We start from the raw sequence: 21,146 nt of genomic DNA on the forward strand, positions 1-21,146 counted from the left end.
TTCCGCGGCGGCGGGCGGGGGGGGGGGGGGGGGCCGGGGGGGGGGGCGGGCGGCGGCGGCGGGCGCGGGGGCTTCCACCGAGGCGGCGGCGGCTTCAACCGCGGCGGCAGCAACAACCACTTCCGAGGTGGAGGCGGCGGCAGTTTCAGAGGCGGCGGAGGCCGAGGGGGATTTGGACGAGGAGGTGGCCGGGGAGGCTTCAACAAAGGCCAAGACCTAGGGCCTCCGGAGCGAGTGGTTTGTACGTCGGCTTCGCACTCGGCCCGCTGGGGGCGGGGGCGGGGGGCTGGGTAAGGTCCGCAGCTCGCACCGCAGGGGCACTGCCCGGTGGGAGCAGATCTGTGGAGACGCTGTGAACGGATAATCCTGCTGTGGCACGGAGTGGGGGAATCAAGAAAACCCAAGGGCATTGGGCTTTGTCGTAGAGGAACTTGAACTTCGACAAAAAAGGCATACATTACGTGGGCGATACCACTTGCAATGCCTCTTGTCCCATTTCACGGACAGGACACGGATCCCTGTATTTGCTAGGAGCACCGTCGGTGTCAGTGGGCATTTTAAGTTTGAGGGGCAAAAACCACAAGCTGTCTTGACTCCAAAGCCGTTTTAAGTACTACTTATGGGGGAGAGAGGGAGAAGAGTTTGTAAGGGAGACCGAGAAGGGGTGTCACCGAAGAAAAGGCCTTTCTACATGGGTCTGAAGTGATTGTCAAGTGAGAGAGGATTGCTGGAAGTCAGGGAACGGGAGTTACAATGTGACAGAAGAGTTGGATACAAAGACAAGGTTGGATCAGATGCAGAAGGGCAGGGGCAGTGCTGGGTCAGCTTCTAGCCTACGCTGCTGCAGCAGCCCACAGGTGAGGCATTAACATGGTAGAAAAGACAAGGAAAGAGTAATTTCAATGTGGGGGGGAAAATCCGAACTTATTCCAATACTGCGAATAAAATTTTGAGCTTGGGTGATGGGAATGAGAAGTCAGTTTTGCAGAAACAAGGTGACACAAAGGTATTTTGAGATTCCAGACTTCCCAAAAAACACTGAGCAAGCAGTCCTTGGTGAGAAGATGGTAGTGGGTAAGCTACGAAAGGGGAGAGAACACAGCAGAACAAAGACTTGCTGTACACTTAGCAGTTGCAACTGAAGATGAGCCAAAGTTACAATAAAATCACTGTTAATGGCTGAGTGGTCTCACTTTTCCAAGCACTTTACCTTGATGATCGCCTTAGCCCTCAATACTGTGAAGTGTCAGTACAGTTGCTAGGTGTGTGTTAAAGACAACCCTAGGGTCCTACACGAGAGGTTAGAACCTTACCTGGACCACACGGCTGGTACCCCAACCCAGCAAGGCTGCCCTGCTTCAGTGCCAAACCGATGTGAAGTCCCAGGCAGCAGAGAAGAAAGTTGTCAGATGGTCACTGCCACTTAAAGCTGTCTTCTAATATTTTCTTGTCCTTTTTCAGTATTAGGAGAGTTCATGCATCCCTGTGAAGATGACATAGTTTGTAAATGTACCACAGAAGAAAATAAGGTGCCTTATTTCAACGCTCCAGTTTATTTAGAAAACAAAGAGCAAATTGGAAAAGTGGATGAAATCTTTGGACAACTTAGAGATTTTGTATCCTTTTCAGCTCCAGACTTAACCATCTCATTCAAAGATACCTACTTTTTCTGAGGCTAAGTGTTGCTTAAAGCCTGTTGCTTCATGAAATTGGACACTTCTGCTAAAATTGAACTTAGGGGAATTATGAACGAATGTATTTCCACGTGTGTTGAAACTATAGAGCCTATAAAGGAGGCTTCTCTTCTGAAAGGTTTTAGAATGACTGCCATTTAGGGAAGCATGCAGGATTGGGGTGCTGACTTACTTAATTGGATGTGATGTTGTCACTGGAATAGTGATGTGGAATCGGAAGCTTCAAAGCCAAAAAGTAAGCCTTCATTTCCTCTTGGAAATGCATTTCTTTTCCTAAATAATGTCCTTGTTGAACTGAGAAGGTTTGCTTATCTTCTTTGATGTTAGTTGTTGATTCCTTAATACAATTAATAGTATTTTTCAGTTAAGTTATCAGAAAACATGAAGGCGTCTTCTTTTAAAAAACTACAGAAGGTGAGTCGTGCTTATACCTGAGATACCTGGTTTTCCAAGTGAATGACCTACCTAAGGACGGTCCTATGCAGGGGTGCTTGGGCCCCGCTCTCCCCTCGTACATCACTAGTGAAAGTTCTTAAATACATGTTCTATACTTTTGACATTAAATTTACTGATTCTGTGTGTAATTTCCATATATAGGCTTTCAGAAAGTATTTCTTGCAAGGAGTGTGCGCATCTGTGAGACGGTGATGCCGTGCAGGCCTCTGAAAACTCAGGGACAGCCTGGCCAGAACACCTGGGAGAGTGGGGGAGTTGTGAATTAGGCTGAAAAGGTCGGGATGTCCTGTGACTTCAGGGTATAGGGGTCTGGGAGTGACTTTACACTTTGCTTTTACTTTGAAATACAATTAAGTTTACACTTTAAAGACAAAGGACTGGGAAGATACAGAGCATCAGGAGTGGAGCATCTGCTGGGCCTGCCAGAGGCTGTTGCCTTACTCCTGGGAGACGTAGCCTGGACTAGAGTGGTGGCACTGGAAATGGGGTAAAGTGGATGGACTTATGAAATAGAGAAAGGGCAGGACAGGCTTTGGTCCAGTGAGCTATTCAAGTGCAGTGAAAACTATACCATCTTTCAGAAGTCTGGTTTTCAGCATCTTTACCAAAAAAGGCAGCACTGGAGAAAGGCCTTGGGAGAAGATAACAAGCTCACTGTGGGCACTTGGAGCCTTGTGAGAATCATGGTTAGATGCTCAGAGGAGCTGGTGAGCAAATGGGAAGCTGTCATTGTACAGACAGCCTAGGACAGCTCCTACACGTAAGTGTCTCATGGAGACAGAAGTAGCTGCCAGGAAGGAGGCAGCACACCAGAGCTCAGAAGTGGAGCCACACACCTGAAAAAGGTGCTCCAGACGCCAGACGGGTGCAGCCACGCGGGGGTCAGCAGAGCTGGCTCCGTGGACAGTGGCCCAGAACTTGACTAGAACAGCTCAGGAGGGACAGGGCCGTGCACTGGCTCTGGAGACCTGGCAAGTACCCGTGGGAAACTGCACTGCTCCTGCTGGGCCCAGCAGCCATCTCCTCCTGTGGGGCCTTACTAACAGGCCTGTCAGAGCCACAGAAGTTTTGATCAGGACGCCTGCTTTTCCTCACAGCATGTGAGGAGGGTTTCTTGGTGTTTTCCTTTTTCACAGATGCTGAGTTGGTCCCACTTTTCCCCGTTTCCAAGTCCAGAGTTTAGGTTCGAGTCCTCTTCTAGCCTAAGTGATCGCAGTGGTCTCTGGTTTAGTGCTGTCCAGTCAAGCTGCGTAATGCTCAAATTTCCTGCCCAGTGCTGTACCCACAGCTACAAGCTATGAGCACCTGACATACGGTGTTTGTGACTCGGCAGCTGAGTTTCTCATTGTTAATATAAATCTAAGCCACACCTGGGCTGGTGGTCCGATTGGACAGCACGGCCTTAGGAGAATTTTTAGAGGATGGGTTCTTAAGGGAAGTGGTAAGATGGTATCTAGAAAGGGCTTAAAAATTCCTGTAATGCCTTACAGTGTTGAAGCCATTCTGAGTGTTTTGTGTAGTACTGTAAAATACCCTTTCAGATTTCATTGTCATGATAAATATCCTACAGATACAGTGTTGGTTGACTTTCTGCATATTTTTGATACTTTTCATGTTCAGTAGTTATTGATTTGATACTTTATTAAGGTCTTGAAACAGCATGTCAGTGTAAATTTTGCTGAATTTGATGGCAAATTTTGCCAAAGGCTTAATCAGTTTTTCTAAATAAAATGCAGTTAATTTTGGAAGGCATTCTGTATTTCTAATGAGAAATTAGGTTGGTTTTTATTTCTCTGTAGGTAGCGCTTACTGACTGGCTAGTTTGCATATTTTCTATACCTCACTTAGTATTCACAAGGACGCTGTACTGCGTCATTTTGTGTACAGTGTGTATTGGTGACTGACCGTCCCATCCCCAAGTCATCCTGCTGATTGTTTCTGCCCAGTTTTATATAGACCCGTATAAGCTGCTGCCACTGCAGAGGTTTCTACCGCGACCTCCAGGCGAGAAGGGACCCCCAAGAGGTGGTGGCAGGGGAGGCCGCGGAGGAGGCCGAGGAGGTGGTGGAAGAGGAGGTGGCGTCAGAGGTGGGAGAGGAGGTGAGTTACTTGTGGAGAATTTCTCGTGAGACTCCAAAGTCGCAGCCATTTCGCACAGTGCAGTGTAACACAGGCAAACCTCCCTATGCTTATCTTTTTAGTTAACTATTTTTAAATTTTGGCACATTTCCTTTGCAATGGTACTGAATTTCAGTATCATTTAGAAACAAAAATATACTAATATGGTGCAATTGGGAGTTCCTGTTTTGTTGCATATTTTATAAAATTATATTGATTTTATTTTTTTAGTTGATGTCATTGTCTCTGAGTGCTGATCACATATGCTTTCAATATCCATGTACATTCCTTTACTATTCCACTAAAACTTTGTGGGGTGAGGAAGGGCGGCTTACAAAAGTGCATTTGCCCTAACCAGACATTAGCTAGCCCAGGTGTAAAATCCCTATGTCTGATGTCATGTCAAAGACTATTACCAATTTAATCCTTCAGTGAAATAAATACCTTCATTGACATAGATAGCGAGTGGTGAGCAGACCTGGACTGAAGTGGGGTGCAGCCTTGGGGTGCTCAGATCACCCGGGTGGTAGGTCACAAGATGAGGACACTGGAGTGCTCACCCTGCTACGGTGCTGTTCGGATCTGGTTGCTAGGGGAGTGTCTCTTAGAGATTTGGACTTCCTTCTTCCTTTTTTTTTTGGGGGGGGGGTGAAGATTTATTTGCATTTATTTATGCATACAAGAACTGGTATGTAGGCCAGAAGATTCACCAGACAGAGTGGGGAGCAGAGCTGGCAGATCTACTGCAAGAGTACATGTCGTCATTCTGTATAATAGCAGGGGTCATACTGATGTATGTAGGCTTATCATTATGCTGGGCTACGGTTACTTTGTAAATATTTCCTTCATTTTTAGGTGGTTTTAGAGGTGGAAGAGGAGGTGGAGGCTTCAGAGGAGGAAGAGGAGGTGGTGGTTTCAGAGGTGAGTAAAAACAAAATCATGGCCTGAACCTCAAGTATATCCATGGGATTCTTTGCTTTGGCCCAGCTTATAGGTTCATTTTGTACCACTCTTCCTTTTACCTTTGAATTTTTCCTCCCTACTTCTACTTTACTTTCCTGTATTGCTAAGATAAAAAGTATAAAGCTGTATTATGAACGTCAATTTAGATTTGGGAAAGTGTATAGTTAACCACTATAGGCAGTACAGTGATTTAAAGCTTGAGATTTGGGTAATAGTACATGAAAGTTCATTTTTCTGTATATCCTTAATATTTTCATTCTCTCTCAATCAGGAAGAGGACATTAAGTGTAAGGACAGAGAAGCCTCTCCGGTGGGCGTCTGCATTTACCGGCATGATCGACTATGGATTGGAAACTTGTTTCTTGAGCAAGTCCTGAAGAATGGTCATTTTGTGACAGTGGGACTAAAATACCAGTATCATGCAAAATGAATGCAATGGAATAAGTGATTTTGCTCTAAAAGAGCATGAACAAGTTATTTTAATATTTTATACATCAGGGAGCTCTGGGTGTTATATAATAAGTGGACAGTTTTCATTTGAGGCATATTTGAACTTTTAAAATAAAATGTTTTATTCCTATTTAGAGCTGTGCTTACTAAGCCAGGAACAACTTAAGCTTAAACCCAAAGGATTACCGATTGAAAGACTCACTTGTTTATACCTGTAACTCATTTTCAAAAGATAGGCTACTGGAGCAATACTCCAACATCACCCACCATCAGCACCCCTTTCAAAATGCTTACTGTAAGCACATTAGCACCCTTAATGTCGACAGCCACCTTTGCACAGAAGGCAGTGCTATAATTTTACAAAGTGGAAGGAGGAAGCTGTTAGATTTTAAATCTTGGGGGGGAACACTGCAGGAAGAGGACCAGGGTTTTCACCCTTGCTTTGTAAAAGAGATGAGGTGATAGCATTATCCCCCCCCAAAAAAAAAACCCAAAAAAACAATAGTACAACTTCCCTACCTTTCTTAACATTTACACTTTCTTAACATTAAAAAAAAAAAAGTCAAAATTGTTAAGAAGGAAGTAGTGGGTCAGTCATTAGAAAAACCCTTTGGACATTAACTTTGTACCTGAAGTGTGATCTTAGTTACTGGCTGGCTATCTTTCAACTTTTACATCCACATTTCCATGTGTTTGTTTTTGTTTTGTTTTGTTTGCTTTTCACCTTATAGTAGTTTTTCTGGGTTCCCTTTGGAGTACTTAATTTTGAATCAAGTTCATGTTGAGGGAGCTTCCTGTTCGGAGTCTGGTGCTATGGCAAGTACTGCTGAATTCCACTGGAAAGCTATTCTGCCAACTCAAACATTTTAGCTCTTGAGATGTTAACTAGCAACACGGCAATTAAAACAATTTAGTAGACTATAAGCGATGTTTCCTGGTAGTCCCAAAAATTTGGGAAAAGTTACGAAAGGAGAACTGATTTTAGGGCATTTAAGACTCTTGAACTATGTAAGCATGACTTCCTAGTATTGTAAGCCTCACCCTTTCTGAGTCACTCATGCAAGAAGTGGGGAAAAGTAGTTTAAATGTATCATACTTGTATCTCTAAGGCCTGAATTATTTTTAGAGTTATTATATCAGAATTATTTTTTTTCTTTCCTATAAGTGGAAATAATTATTCCAAAAGAACTTTAATGATGGCACAATGGGGTGTAATGTATTACAGAAAAGAAAGAGACTGCACCAAAGCAAACAAAATTTTGGTTTTACATCAATAGGAAAATCAATGGGAAAATGTTTACTCAATAAGAGAGGTGCAGGTAAGGGGCCTCCCTGGTGGTACAGGGTTAGCTAAGTCTGCACTATCCGCAGCCAGGGAGCTGACCCATGTGGCGCAGCAGACCTCCTTTGTCTCCACTTCTGCTCCCCACTCTCTGAATCCTCTCACCACCATGTCCACCCCTGCACCTCTGGCCTACACCCCCAGCCCTTGCATGCATAAACAAATACAGACTTTTTAAAAAAAAGCGGCAGGCCCTCCCTGGTGGCGCAGCGGGTTAAAGCACTGCACTAAGAAGCTAAAGCCACTTCCACATGAGTTTGATCCCCGCCTGCCCCGGAGGAGATCCACATGGCGTGGCAGACCTCTCCTGACCCGCCCGCTGCTCCCCTCAGCAGTGTACTTCGTCCATCTGCCTGTTCTGTTCTCCACTCTGTCCCTGGTGAATCCTCTCAACCTGCACATCTCTGGCCTGTACCCCAATTCTGTATGAATAAATAAATAAATCTTTAAAAAAAAAAAAAAAAAAAGCGGCAGATGGAAACTACAAGGAGGTATCCTCTCACCCCATGAGAATGGCCCATATTCAGAAGACCCCCACCAGGGGCTGGAGTGGACTGGGACAAAGGAAAGCCCTGACAGCTGCTGGATTGTATACTGGTGCCGCCACTAAGGAGCACACTCTGGACTTGCCTTAAAAAACTAAACTTGGAAATACCATGTGGTCCACCACACGACTCGGGCATCTTAACTGAGTAACATGAGACCGTCAACCCCCAAACTGCAGTGTTGACTAGTGCATTCCTAGCGGCAAGGATATGGAAACCACTTGGCGCCTGGTGATGGAGCGGACAGGACAAGACATGGCACATCCCCACAGGGAGACCAGTTAGAAGGAAAGGCGAGATGCTGCCACTTACGGCAAACTGCAAGGAGGCCGAGGGGATGGTGTACAGTGAAGGAAGGACCAGGCCAGATGACATGCACACAAGCTGACGACTTCACGAAGCAAACAGCTGAGAAACTAACAAAATGGGGTTTCTGAATTTAGGTCCAGGTGTGGTGGGATCAAAGAGGTATTAAGGGATGGTGTTGGGGAAAGAAATGCTTGAAGGAATTTGTAACTTAAAACCCAACAACTTGGGTTTTTCTAGGTATTACGCTCATTCTGTAGGATCTTTTGAAAGTATTTCCATAATGGGATACTGAAAAGATTCACTTTCCTGTGTGAACATTCTCTGAAGTATTTAGAAGATGTTGAGTACCGGTATCTATAAAACCTGGGACACTCCCACTTCAGTTACATGTAGCTGAAACTACAGAGGCAAAAGGGTTACTGTGGGTGCCTTTTGCTATGCCATTTGAAAAATGGGTGAAATTAAACTGTGGGTAGCTATAGCCCCCTAGCGGTTCTGTTAGGCGCCTCCACTTAACCTCAGTGCACCCAGCACTCCACACATTTTACTTATTGCAAGAAATCCACTATGGAGAAATTTTAATAATGCTGTATGACATGAGGAATGAGGGGGACAGCGTGGTAGGGATGTCTGGTTGTAACAAAAAATGGTCATTAGCTAGACTGCGACCCACTTTCTGACTCATATAGTCCAGAACATTAGAATGTACAAAATGAGGGACTGAAGACAGATACTGCTGGTGTGCGAGGACTATCAGGTAATTACTGGGCACATCACAGCAGTGGGTAAAGCAGTGAGCCGGACTGTGGAGTGCATCACGCTGTCTGCTGCCAGGAAGCAGATGGTGACAAAAGCAGTTTGAGGTTACTGACCTGGCATGGGGGTGTGGGGGGAGACCTGCAGAATCACCTTGTGTAGATGCACCTCCCCCGTTATGCTGAAAAGGAGAAAGTGTGGGAGAAACCACAAACCCTTCTATGAATAGGTTTGTGAAGGCAAAGCAAACCAGAAAGCCCATCCCCCAAATTATATTACATCTTCAGGGGGTAAGATTTGGAGGGCTGGGGAGACATGACTTTATTTCTCATTATTTAAATGAAGGAAAAGGCACAAGGAACTGAAATGGGAAAAGTGAAAGGGTCCAAAGAAAGGTTTAGAGGACTAAGGCTGGCTCTTAATTTCAGAGCCGATTTCCAGCATAAATCACCTCCTGCACTGGTTTCTGGCATCTATTAAGTGGGGTGTGCACACTCTTAAATAAGCTCCTTAGTTCTAAGACATGCCCACATTGGTTAAAATGTGTGGTGTATTTTGCTAATACACTTCTCCCTTGTTAGGGGAATTAAAATGCTTTCCTTGGTCAATTACATTTGTTAATTGGGCGAAAAAGCCCATTGTAAAGGTGTTTACTTGGAAATGATTAGTTTAGAAAATTCTTCCATATGATGGGTTTAAGCCACTTCATAATAACTGGAGGTTTATCGTGAAGGCTGCATCAGTATCTTCCTTTCTACAATGCTAAGGAATAATTCCGGCAACTGTTCAGACTCTGAAAATGAAGGTGGCTCGGTGTTTTCACAAATGGAACACAACATTGTTGCAACTTACTTGATCACGGCAGGTATGGCTGTTGTTACTGCCAATTGTCGGGCCTGCAGGTGGTGGGTGGGGAAAGCAGAGATCTTCCTGGGAGAGGTTCTCAGAGATACTGCTGGCCATCTTGACAAGTCATTTCATTTTCTGGATGGCTATGCTCACACGGTAGACAAAGATGGTAATACCTGTTCTGTTTCCCAACAGTAAGGACCTAATAAGGGAGTAGAGTGAAAGATAAACCAAAGTGTTATAAATGGCAGTCAACATCACAAGTTGTTACGAGTCTCCATAACAATGTAGAGTAGTGCAGTGAGGTAGGTTTTTTTAAATGGAAATTTCTGTATAAAAATCATGCAGTTACTATGCTATCAAATATAAGTTTCTACTGGTGGAAAATGTACATGACTGCAAGAGATGTACTTCTCTATTCTCTACTATTCTCATTCATAATTTTTGTTGCTTTGTCCTTGGAAGTGGACCACTACCATCTAGCTGCGACTGAAAGGTCCTAGAAAGAAAATTAAAGCCATTTTTAAAAAGGTAGAATGTATTTATTGTCACTGAGGAAAGAGTTTGAAAATTCAGATCACTGCAGAATGTTATACTGCAAAACTTTGAAGCTTTGGATTGCATGTTTTCATGCTTTTGCAATTTTGAACAAATGCTTTCACCTTTTTGTTCTTCCATTTTTTTTACCTGTAAAATGGAGATAAGAACAGGCTACCTGTTTCGAATGGTGAAGGGCAAAACTAAATGACCCACAAGTGCACCTAAATGCCACCTACCATTCACACTCGCGGATGGGAATTCTGGATTAAGATGAAAGTGGCGCGCAGCAGGGAGCGGAGCGCCGGAGGAGGGCAGAAGGCACCACGGTGCCGTTGTAAGATAACGTCCTCGTGTAAGGAGCACCAGGGCGCGCAGGGAAGTTGTCCAGGAGAGTGTTCTCATCACAAGGAGAAACGTTTTCCCCCTTTTTTCTTTTAACTGTATCTAGTCACAGATACTACCTGAACCTATTGTTAGCATTTCACAATAGAATTAAACCACTGTGCTATACACTCACTATAGTGATGTACCCCATTATTTCTCAATAAAACTAGAAACAAGGTAATGTTTTATTTATGGAGACAAAAGGGCTGGGAAATGACAACAATTTCTCTGATCATCTTGTATGAAGAACTTGAGTTGCGTAAGTTCTGGACTGAGCAATCACTTCACTCAGTACTCTCAGAAAGGAGATTCAGAAGCAGCTCTGTCACACTGCTATTTTTTGGAATGCCTGATGGAAAATTTCAAACATATTCCAAAGTAGGCTGTAAGTATACCAAATTCTCCAGCACCTAACTTATTCTCTATAGTGGCCTAGTTATAACTGCAGTGCTAGAAACTGTGAATGCCTTAACTTTGTAAGTTTTAATGACATGTGGCTTTGTTTACTTAACTATATGTAAGTGCTAGGCAAGTTCTGTTTTCTTTTTGATTGTGTTTTACTTGCAACCGTGTCAGAGAACCACGCTACTCAAAGAGACCATTTCCTTTGCACAATCACAAAATAGACACTCTTTTGCTTCAGTTTTTTTGTAGCTGTCTCCAAAAAAAACTGTCCTTTTTATCTGTTTACAGCAGTAGCATGCAAAGACAACTACCTGTTAGAATGTTCTCTCTGGTCCTTATCCGAGGCAGTAGTCTTACTTGTGACTATGTTGCTGCTATGTTGGCATACACCAAGCACTGTTCTAAAATTACATGTATGGAAAACTCAACACTAACTCAGCAAGCTGTTTTTTTTTTTACATTTTAAATGGACATGTTTCTTAGGAAAAGGGGAAAGAAAAAGAGGCATGTATAGTTGCAGGCAGGCAAGAGAGCTCCTCAGTGAGCTACTTTTCAAGTTTTATTTCCCTCCAATTACATACATAAAAGAGTTTAAACAACTTGCTGGACACACATACCTAAGTAACGACACTAAGGATTTGAACCCAGGTATTTTCGACTCTAGAGCGGTGCCTGTAAGCAGAAGGGTCCGTTGTGTTGTTTGTTGTGTTTTGTTCCATGAGTGAAGGGAGCATATTCAACCTCTGACCGCTTTTGCTCAAACATCCACGGTTCTGTATGTCCTCTATTCCCCCCACCCCCCACCCCTTCACAAAACCTACTGAAACTTCCTATCACAACCAAAACTGTGAGAGGAAAGGATTCAGTCAAGCCATTTATTTTATTTGATACTTTTACCAAGACCCTACTAAGACTTCCTCGATTTAGATTTGTGTGAGTTTAGTGTCCCTGAGACTTGGGTCTCACACACTCACGCCTACTTGAGCACGCTCCCTTTTGCCAACTGCGGCTGGGAAGCAAGCGGGCACAGTGCGTTAAGGCTCTGCACACGCTCTCACAGACGAACAGTGAGAGGACAGGGCAGACTGAAAGGATGGCCTCGGACCAGGTGAGGACACAGGGCCACTGCGAGCCATGAAGGGCCGCTGAGTGGCGAGATCCCTGTGTTTTGAGCAGGAGAGGTTTACAAGCTTGATATATTAATAGCCAGCGTGAAGGGCTTGTTTGACAAGGGCGGAAATTTACTTTGAGAAGGTGAAAAAGACAGAGGCAGAGGCCAGTCCACTGGGTTGGGCACTGGCCTTTTATCCCGAGACAGTGGGCATGCCAGAAGTTTCAAGGCAGAACAGAACCCTGTTGGCGCCATTTTGCAGCAGGCTTATTCTGCCAGCAGCACGGAGGAACGAAAAGTAAGGTGCTGTGTCAAAAGCTGGGCTGCTGGCCAGGAGTTCTCGTCACAATGGTGAACAAGCTTGTCACCTCTGTTGTTCGCCCCACCTGAGTCACTGGGAATCCAGAACAGCCCTGGCTTCTCTCAGGCGAAATCTATTCTCTCCCCCAGGCCCTTCATTAATGCCTGTGTGGCCCCTATCTGGGGGCCATCTGCACCCCTGCAGCATGGAGGGGGTGACTTTTGAGCTACCAGGAACATCCGGCGTGTTAAACAATGCTGCCCGCTCTAGTTAATACGCTGGCACTCTGACCAAGGCGTCAGCCAGTTCTGCAGCACCCACCACACCACGCTGCTAACACTAAGAGTCACATCATGACTGTAGACAGCCACGGTCCTCAGCGCCAGCAAGACCTCCCCTCTGGGTAGATCAACCCGTGCCACGTGCCCTTACAGTGTGTGCGTGCCTGGGCTGATGACGTCAGCTCTGGATGTGACAAGCCTCAACATGGGAACACTCACACGCCCTCACACACGTGGCAGCTTCATAACTGTGTGAGTAGTGACCGTACTCTGAGTGGGAAGGCTGCTGGGCCTGGGGGCCTGGGAAGCGACAGAACTGCTGTCAGGAAGGAATGCTAATTTCCTTCTGGTGGAGAAAGGACTAGAGAGAAAGAAGTCCCTCGCGGCGCATCAAGGAGGAGGAAGAGATGGAATTGCCCAAAGATGGCAGGGTCACACCAAACCCTCAAGGTCAGCGGGGTGTTGGAGAGGCAGGGAGGATCGCAAGGACAGAAGGTCAGCAGTGCTGGTGTTCAAACCAGCCCCAGCGCCGCTGATGCAACGGGCTGGTCCTTGGCCTTCATTTCCCTATTTCTATCTCACAGGATGTGAAATACCTTTAAGAACAGCAGAAACTCTTCAAACAAATCAAGTAAAATGGATTTTCTGTGTTTTTAAAGAGGCTTAAATATTTGGATTCCGCTTTGAAATAGCCAAATTAAACAGAGCGTGCGGGTTTTCTTTTCTGTGTATGCTCTCAGGCGTGCTAAGTATCCTCAGCAACATGGCGGTGCTGGGCATTTTCATCAAGCACAAGGAACTCCGGACACCCACAAATGCGATTATCATTAACCTGGCTGTTACCGACATCGGGGTCAGCAGCACTGGCTACCCTATGTCTGCCGCTTCAGATCTGCACGGACGTTGGAGATTTGGATACACGGGATGTCAGGTATGGGAGAGCTCATGAAATGAAAGGCAAAATAAATCAGATGACAGAGATGTAACACTAGGATCTGAAAAAGTCCCCCAAGGTTTTAATCAAGTAAGACCCGACAAAGCGTAGGACAGACAGAGTGATCCTGCTGAGCTGTGGGGGTGACTGGGAAATGTGTTCTTGAGCAAGGGAGATGAAAGGATAAGCGTTCTACCTTCAATATTCCCCAACCCAAAGGAAAAACACTACCTAAACAATTAGTACTTACACAGAGAAGAAAAGCAAAAATTTGCATGCTTAAATAAAAATATGCAAATTTAAGTATACAGTGCTTTCATCTGGCAACACTAAAATATTCAGTGACCACATCACACTATCTATGGAGTACAGTTAAGCTGCCATGACGCTGATTTTTTCCTATGGAAAATCCTCCAGGAAACTTGTTATTAAGTATACTTATTATTATTTTTATTGAAAAGGAAATAAATTAGTATTACTTTGCATTACGGTAGTGGGCAGTTTTTTTTTTCACTTTTTAAAAAAATTACTATTTTGGGCCCTCCCTGGTGGCGCAGCGGGTTAAAGCACAGCACTGAGAATCTAAAGCCGCTTCCGCATGAGTTCGATTCCCGCCTGCCCCGGAGGTGACCACATGGCGTGGCAGACCTCTCCTGACCCGCCCGCTGCTCCCCTCAGCAGTGTACTTCGTCGATCTGCCTGTTCTGCTCCCCACTCTGTCTCTGGTGAATCCTCTCACCCTCCGCATCTCTGGCCTGTACCCCAGTTCTGTATGAATAAATAAATAAATCTTTAAAAAAAAATAAAAAAAAATTACTATTTTAAGATATAAAATTACAGAGACTAAAATGAGAGAACTGGAGAAGAGTGAACACCCATGTATGCGCCCAGCCGTCTGTCAAGCCTTAATATCTCACAGTCAGCCAGTCAGGTCGTCTTTCTTATGAGACACAGAATTTTCCAGAGGCTATCGAACTCGCTGCCCACCACGCACCCTCATCCCTCCTCCTCCTTCTGTCTTACTAGGACTGTGCAACTCAAACTAGATACTGCCTAAAAGTCTAAAATTTGTGTAAGGAATACAGCTTCATTTCCTAACTTCCTTTCATGACTCATTCTTTGGTTAGGCACCGATAACTGGAATTGCTGGGTCATGCAGTAGATGTAATCGTAGGATTTTGAGAAACGTCCCTACTGGTTTCCACAGGGGCTGGCCCAGCCCACACCCCCAACAGTGTACGAGGGTTCCTTTTTTTTCTGACTTGCAGTCCGATGGTAGTGACGATGAGCCTTTTCTCATCTGCCTGTTGGCCAGGTGGGTCTTCTTGGGAGAAGTCACGCAAAACACTCTCAGTACCTCAGTTCCAATTTGACAACAGAGGGTGTACTTCCAAGTTTGTAAAATAAAAAACTTCCAATGTGTGTAAAGTATATTCCACGACGAGATAAAATGCAAATGGAGGGTGTTTCTGACGGTGGGTTTCTCCCACTTTGATTTTCAGGTTTATGCTGGATTGAACATCTTTTTTGGAATGGCAAGTATCGGGTTACTCACGGCGGTGGCTGTGGATCGATACCTGACCATCTGCCGTCCTGATGCAGGTACGGCACGTTTCTCAGCTTTCGCGACGAATCCATGTCTTTCCCCGACACCATTCAACCTGCATTCACTGGGACACAAATGCTTGCAGCCAGTTAGTCTTATTTTTCCAGTAATCACTGTTCAGAATTTTCCATGCTTTCTCTTACACTCCTACTTCTCCTCTGACTGATCCATTTATCCTTCAGTTTTCAGTTTAAGTGTCTTTCTTTCAGAATGTGAATTCATGTAAATGAGTTTGCGTGACCGAGTGTGGTGGAGGGAAGCTACCTGATAACAAGTGTAATAATCACTTACAACAGAGTGAGGCTGTGAAATGTCTCTGAGAAATGATGCCATATTCTCTATCTCTGTCCACAGGAAGCAGCAGGACCACCCACACTTACATCAGCCTGATTCTGGGGGCCTGGACCAATGGCCTCTTTTGGGCATTGATGCCTATTTCAGGGTGGGCGAGTTATGCCCCGGATCCTACGGGGGCCACCTGTACTGTAAACTGGCGGAGGAACGACGCGTAAGAGACACACTGACACTTTATACTCAACCCCGGCAGCTCCCACCATCCTTTCAAGGTGACCTGGTGATAACGCACCTTCTGAGAGCTCCACGGTGGAAGCACCGTCACTGCAAAGACCTGCTTGCTCATCACTGCTGCTACTCTCTATTTGCCAGAATAGGAGATTCAGTTCATTAAAGGAAAAGAAAGACTGCTCAGAAAAATAAGCTAAAAACTTGTAAATTCGATCTCAATTTAAAGCGTTTCTGGAAAGGGTAGAAAAAGGAGTGTGTTAGGCTCTAGCTAGTGTGTTAGCTGCAACTGTTCAACTCTGCCTGAGACAGCATCTTAGACAGGTGAAATGACAGTGTCTGTCAAGGAATATACACTGTGTAAAGGCAGGTGACACTGGGTTTGGCCCCCAGGCAGGGAACAGTCTGCCAACCCCTAGTCTAATGAGCTACAAATCAAACTTCCTGAGTTGTTTTCCCCCACCACCTCCCCTTAAACCCTTGGGCCCCTACCTCCTCCCCTATGAACCTCAGACCCTCACTGTTTAACGCCCCCAGTTTTTATAAGCATTTTACTTTCCGAGTTTCCACTGTGTGAATGGCCACTATTGATCTTGGTCCCTCTGACCTGCTTTACGACGCACAATTCTCTCCCATGTAACGCGTTCCACTTTGCTTTAATGGCAGCTTTTCACCTCCTTTCTGGCTGAAGACTTTCGTGCTGTGGTCTGTAGCAATTTCCCCACCCAGACCGCTCCTGGGGGGCACTGAGGTGGTTTTCCATTTCGACCTACTGTAAATAACGCTCCGGTAAACACTGCAGAGCGCACAGGTTGGGATTTGATAGCTTCCCCGACTTTGGGGAAGTATTTCCACTGCCAGTTTTTCAAGCGAACCCAGGACATTCCCACTCTCTGCAATGGCCACCCGTTCACACTCCCGCGCCAGCGTAACTGGTCCTCTCTCTCCACCCTCCCCGGTGCTCTGGGATATTTAAAATCGAATGACTGTTGGGTGGTGTGGTGTTACTTCTGCTGAGGAGCGATGCCCAGTAGTCATGATCCCACCTCTCGCTTCCAGGGCTTTCGTTTCTTACACGATGGCAGTTGTTGTGGTCAATTTCATTGGGCCCCTGAGTGTGATGAGTTACTGCTATTACTGCGTTGCCCGGTCCATCGGCTGCCCCAGCACTGGCCCTGGCACTGAGGCCCTCAACAGAGCCTGGCTGGATCAGATGGATGTCACGAAGGTGAGGTGTTAAAATCCCCAGGTGTCTGTAGTCAACTCTGCTTTGGTCCCCAGAGTCACCCTGATTCTTGCTCTTTTTCTCCATGCTATAGTTCTAACAATGTGCTTATCTCCTGCTTTGGATCATTTCCTTTATAGCATCCCAGTCTTTTCTCGTCTTCCACCTCAACCCTTCTCTTTCCTCACCTGGCCAGCAGAAGGTTACCAGCATCGGGCTAGCTGCTGAGCTGGATGTACACTTGTGGGGCTCGCAGTTCTGCTCACCAAGCCTCTGCAGGGTCTAGGGTTGTGGTGGCGGCGGCCTGTACATTCACTTCCTCTCTTTCTCTTTCTTCCTCCCTGCCTCTCTCCGCTATTCTACTTCTCTCTCTTCCCTCTGTAGTTTTGTTTGCTTACCACCAGTAATTCATCTCTAAACTCTCTACCAGAAGCGCTGATCTCCTCTCAGTATTTTTACTGAGCCTGTCTGCCTTGTGAGGGGATCCTGAGGCGGCCTCAGGCCCCTGTGCTCTCCACCTGGCTTTTCTCTCAAGATGTCCGCCCGGCTGGCTGCCAGGAATGAAGGGCTGGGCCTCTCTCCGGGGACTAACCCCTTGTTTGGGGGAGTGGACGTGTTCCTTTTTCTTGGTTGACCCCTTCCCTCCCATTTACTGAGTGTGTGTGTACGAGAGGGCGTGTGTGTGACTGACATTCAAGAGATGGCAGTGGGGGAGCTGCTCAACTACTTAAGAAGCTTCAGCTAGTTTTAATTTTGTTGCCTCCTCTGGTTCTCACTCCTGTGGGGCATATGTCTTCTTAAAACTCTTTTCCATCATCTTACTGGGCATCAGGAGGAACCAATGTAACATTCACAAGTTTTCACTCAAAGAAGCTGCGGGGGTTTTACAGAACTGTCTGCACTGTACTTAGGATGTATCGAGCTCAAGGGGCTGTCGTGGAATTCAGTTAGCGCAATATAAGACTTGGTTGGTTCCAGACGGAGTCTAGAAGAGTCAGTTCCTTAAACTGGCCGACGATGACAGTGGGGGAGGAAGCCAAAGCCAGCAGTGCCCAGCAGTCACCAGAGTGGGGTAGGAGTGAGCTTCATCTGCCACCTTTGGGATCTCACCCTTGCACGCCGGAAGGAAGAGGGGCTCCCACTCTAGTGTGGCATTCCCTGCCTCAAGTTCCGGTTATCACAGACAACTTCAGGCATCCCGCGTTCCATGAGGGAAAAGCTCGGTTTTATTTCATGTTAGAACAACATAAATTCATTCAAATTCCAACATAGGTGACTTTTTGGGCCATTCTAGACTCATCAGTTACTTAGCGACTGTATACACTGGGTTTGGTGAGTACTGGCTTCTTCTGCAGATGTCTGTGATGATGATACTCACGTTTCTGGTGGCGTGGTCCCCATATTCCATTGTGTGCCTGTGGGCTTCTTTTGGCGACCCAAGGAAGATTCCTCCCTCACTGGCCATCACAGCTCCACTGTTTGCAAAATCCTCTACATTCTACAACCCCTGCATATATATGATTGCTAATAAAAAGTAAGTAGTGTCTAAAATACTTCTGAGTTTCAAAAAATGGCTAAGAAATAATGTTAAAATGTCACTGAATAATGCTCCAAGACTTTTTGGGAGGTAGTTACAGACATTGATGTCCAAATACAGCAAAGGCTCCTTGGCTCAGACATCAGCCCTCAATAGGTGAGTTGTACCAACTAAGTACCCCCAAAGGCACATTTCATTTCAGATGGCTCTCTGGCAGGATGGCCCTGGAAGGCTGTTGGTGGACTCAGGTTGGTTTGCACAGTTACTCCACCCAAAATACATGGAATCAGGTTTCCTAAGGTAAGTGTGGTTCTATTACTGAACAATGGACAGGTGTGGCTCCTCAAGCGGGCAGCATAGCATGCTCACGGGAAAGAAGACCTATCACTCACATGAGAGAAAATTCCAGAATTTTCTCATGGAATAGAGTGAGCAGTCATTCAGGATAATAAAACCCTGTCCTTGCCCCTCTGGCAAGATTTTCAGTGAGCAATTTCCCCCTTCTCCTCAATGGAGCTTAAACTATCTCATTTCCAGTTATTAATGAATGATGGAAAGAACCCATCTACTGTGCTTAGGGACTTGACCAGAGAAATCTCAGCAGAGGTAAAATAGGTTGATCCCAGAATGCCCATGTTGCTTCTGTTAAATTTATGTATCCTTGCACATAGGGAAAAGCAGCTTTACATTCTTTACAGTATGTAAAGAAACAAACACTTTTAAGACAAGACAAAAGAGACCACAGAAGGAAAATACACACATTTTAAATTCAGTGTGTATTGGTAGTTCTCCTGGCAAAGTCAATCATTCTCAAGTTCCCCTTAATTTCAACTGAGCTTTTTGTTCAGTACAGATGCATGAAGTATATATACCTGCTATTATAATCAAAACAGTATGGTATTGGAACAAAAATAGACTCGCAGAACAAGAGGATACAATTGAGAACAGAAATAAACCCACACATTATATATAGACAGTTAATCTATGGCAAAGGAGCCAAGAGTATACACTAGGAAAAGGAAAGTCTTTCAAAATGGTGTTAGAAAAACTGGACAGTTACATGCAAAAGAATGAAACTAGACTACTAACACCATACATAAAAATTTACTGAAAAATGGATGACAACCTGGATGTAAGACCTGAAATCGTAAAATATATAAAACAGGTAAAATACCCCATTATCTGGGCTTTAGCGATGTCTTTGTGGATTCACAGGAAGAGAACAAAAGAGAAACAAACAGTTGAGACTATATCAAACTGAAACACTTCCGTGCCATAAAAGGAACAGTAACTAAAACAAAAAGACACCCATCTGAATGAGAGACAATATTTGCACATCATAAACCTGACAAGGGGCTGATGTCCAAGATCTACAAAGAACTCATACAACTCATCAAAAAGAAAACAAAGACCCAATCAAATAATGAGTAGAGGAGCTAAACCAAAAACCCTAATCCAAAAAAGAGACACAGATGGCCAAGAGGCAGATGAAAACAGATGCTCAGCATCACTTAGCGTCAGGGAAACACAAATCAAAACCACAATGAAGATGCCATCTCACACTTGTGAAAATGGCCCATATCAAAAAGACCAAAAATAGCAAGGGCTGGCAAAGATACAGAGAAAATGGGGCTCTCTTTTGCAGGCAGTGGGAATGTAGGCCTGTCTAGTCCCTGTGGAAAACAGTATGGAGGTTTTGCAAAATATCAAAAAATAGGCCTGCCATATGATGCAGCAACTCCACCCCTAGGTATCTACCTGGAGTCTGCAAAAACACTAATTTGAAGGAACGTATGTGCAAGTTCATTGAAGGACTAGTCACGACAGCCAAGTGTGGCCATAGCTTAAGTGCCCAAAATCAGACAGCAGATCAGAAAGCTATGGTCTGTACACACAATGGAATCCTACACAGTTAATAGAAACAAAAAGCCACTGCCATCTCTGGCAATTTAGACAGAACTGTGACAACTTCAATGGAAGTGGAGAGAGTTATGCTACACAAAATAAGTCAAAAAGAGAAAGACAAATACTGGATGGTGTCACCTATTTGCAGAATCTAGAAAATCAAAACAAAGGGTCAGATAAAACCAAACGTGTAACAAACCCTAGAAATCTGACCGGAGAGCAGAGACTGCCAGAGGGGGAGGGGGAGTGAGAGGGAGAGAGCACAGTGGACTATGGTAGAGCACAGTGGTGTCTGGGTAGTAGATGTGCTGACATAACCTGAAAGGTGTTTTCCTATACCTCTAAATCACATACCGATGCTACCTCGCAAAAATTTAAACACTTAAAAAAGAAAGCATTTATGAATTTTTTTAATTCTTTAACTACAACACCACATAGAATTGGAGATTGTATGCTTTGACCTTTATCTAAAAGACTGCTGTGAGCATGAATATTTAAAAGAATGAAATAAAGATCCCTAGTTCAAATAAATTAATTATTGAAAGTGATATTAGAAGCACCATTTTAGACACTCAATTATTGATTTGTATTATGCCTTCAATGTGGTAACCTTGGGCACAAAACTGGCCTTTACTGTACCATTACTTAATATGTCATAAAGGCCCTTGGCAGATGCTACAGTTGGAGGCAGAAATTGACTTGCATATGTCAACTGGTGATAGTGGCATTTTAGCATTATCTGAATCATGCTTTGAAAGTTCCCGGGGGCCTCCCTGGTGAGGAAGTGCGTTACAGCACAGCACTAAAAAGCTAAAGCCGGCCCTCCCTGGTGGCGCAGCGGGTTAAAGCACAGCACTGAGAATCTAAAGCCGCTTCCACATGAGTTCGATTCCCGCCTGCCCCGGAGGTGACC

General features: G+C 44.9%; 2 protein-coding genes across 2 annotated transcripts in view; both read left to right on the top strand.

Moving 5' to 3' along the window:
• The window catches only part of GAR1 (GAR1 ribonucleoprotein), a 6,637-nt gene extending 828 nt beyond the window's left edge, over positions 1–5,809 (top strand). The window contains exons 2-7 of the mRNA XM_004686474.2: positions 48–241; positions 1,462–1,616; positions 2,049–2,108; positions 4,097–4,250; positions 5,124–5,189; positions 5,503–5,809. Coding sequence (XP_004686531.1) covers positions 48–241; positions 1,462–1,616; positions 2,049–2,108; positions 4,097–4,250; positions 5,124–5,189; positions 5,503–5,516 — 643 coding nt within the window. The 3' untranslated portion in view covers positions 5,517–5,809. The remainder of the gene's footprint in view (positions 1–47; positions 242–1,461; positions 1,617–2,048; positions 2,109–4,096; positions 4,251–5,123; positions 5,190–5,502) is intronic.
• Positions 5,810–9,392: 3,583 nt separating this feature from the next.
• Positions 9,393–21,146, top strand: part of RRH (retinal pigment epithelium-derived rhodopsin homolog) — a 12,584-nt gene continuing 830 nt past the window's right edge. Inside the window, exons 1-6 of the mRNA XM_004686475.1 lie at positions 9,393–9,498; positions 13,245–13,435; positions 14,941–15,040; positions 15,399–15,552; positions 16,626–16,794; positions 18,147–18,325. Of these exons, the coding sequence (XP_004686532.1) occupies positions 9,393–9,498; positions 13,245–13,435; positions 14,941–15,040; positions 15,399–15,552; positions 16,626–16,794; positions 18,147–18,325 (899 nt within the window). The remainder of the gene's footprint in view (positions 9,499–13,244; positions 13,436–14,940; positions 15,041–15,398; positions 15,553–16,625; positions 16,795–18,146; positions 18,326–21,146) is intronic.

The sequence above is a fragment of the Condylura cristata genome, unplaced genomic scaffold (assembly GCF_000260355.1).
Source record: "Condylura cristata isolate star-nosed mole 26May11 unplaced genomic scaffold, ConCri1.0 scaffold00021, whole genome shotgun sequence".
NCBI lineage: Eukaryota > Metazoa > Chordata > Mammalia > Eulipotyphla > Talpidae > Condylura > Condylura cristata.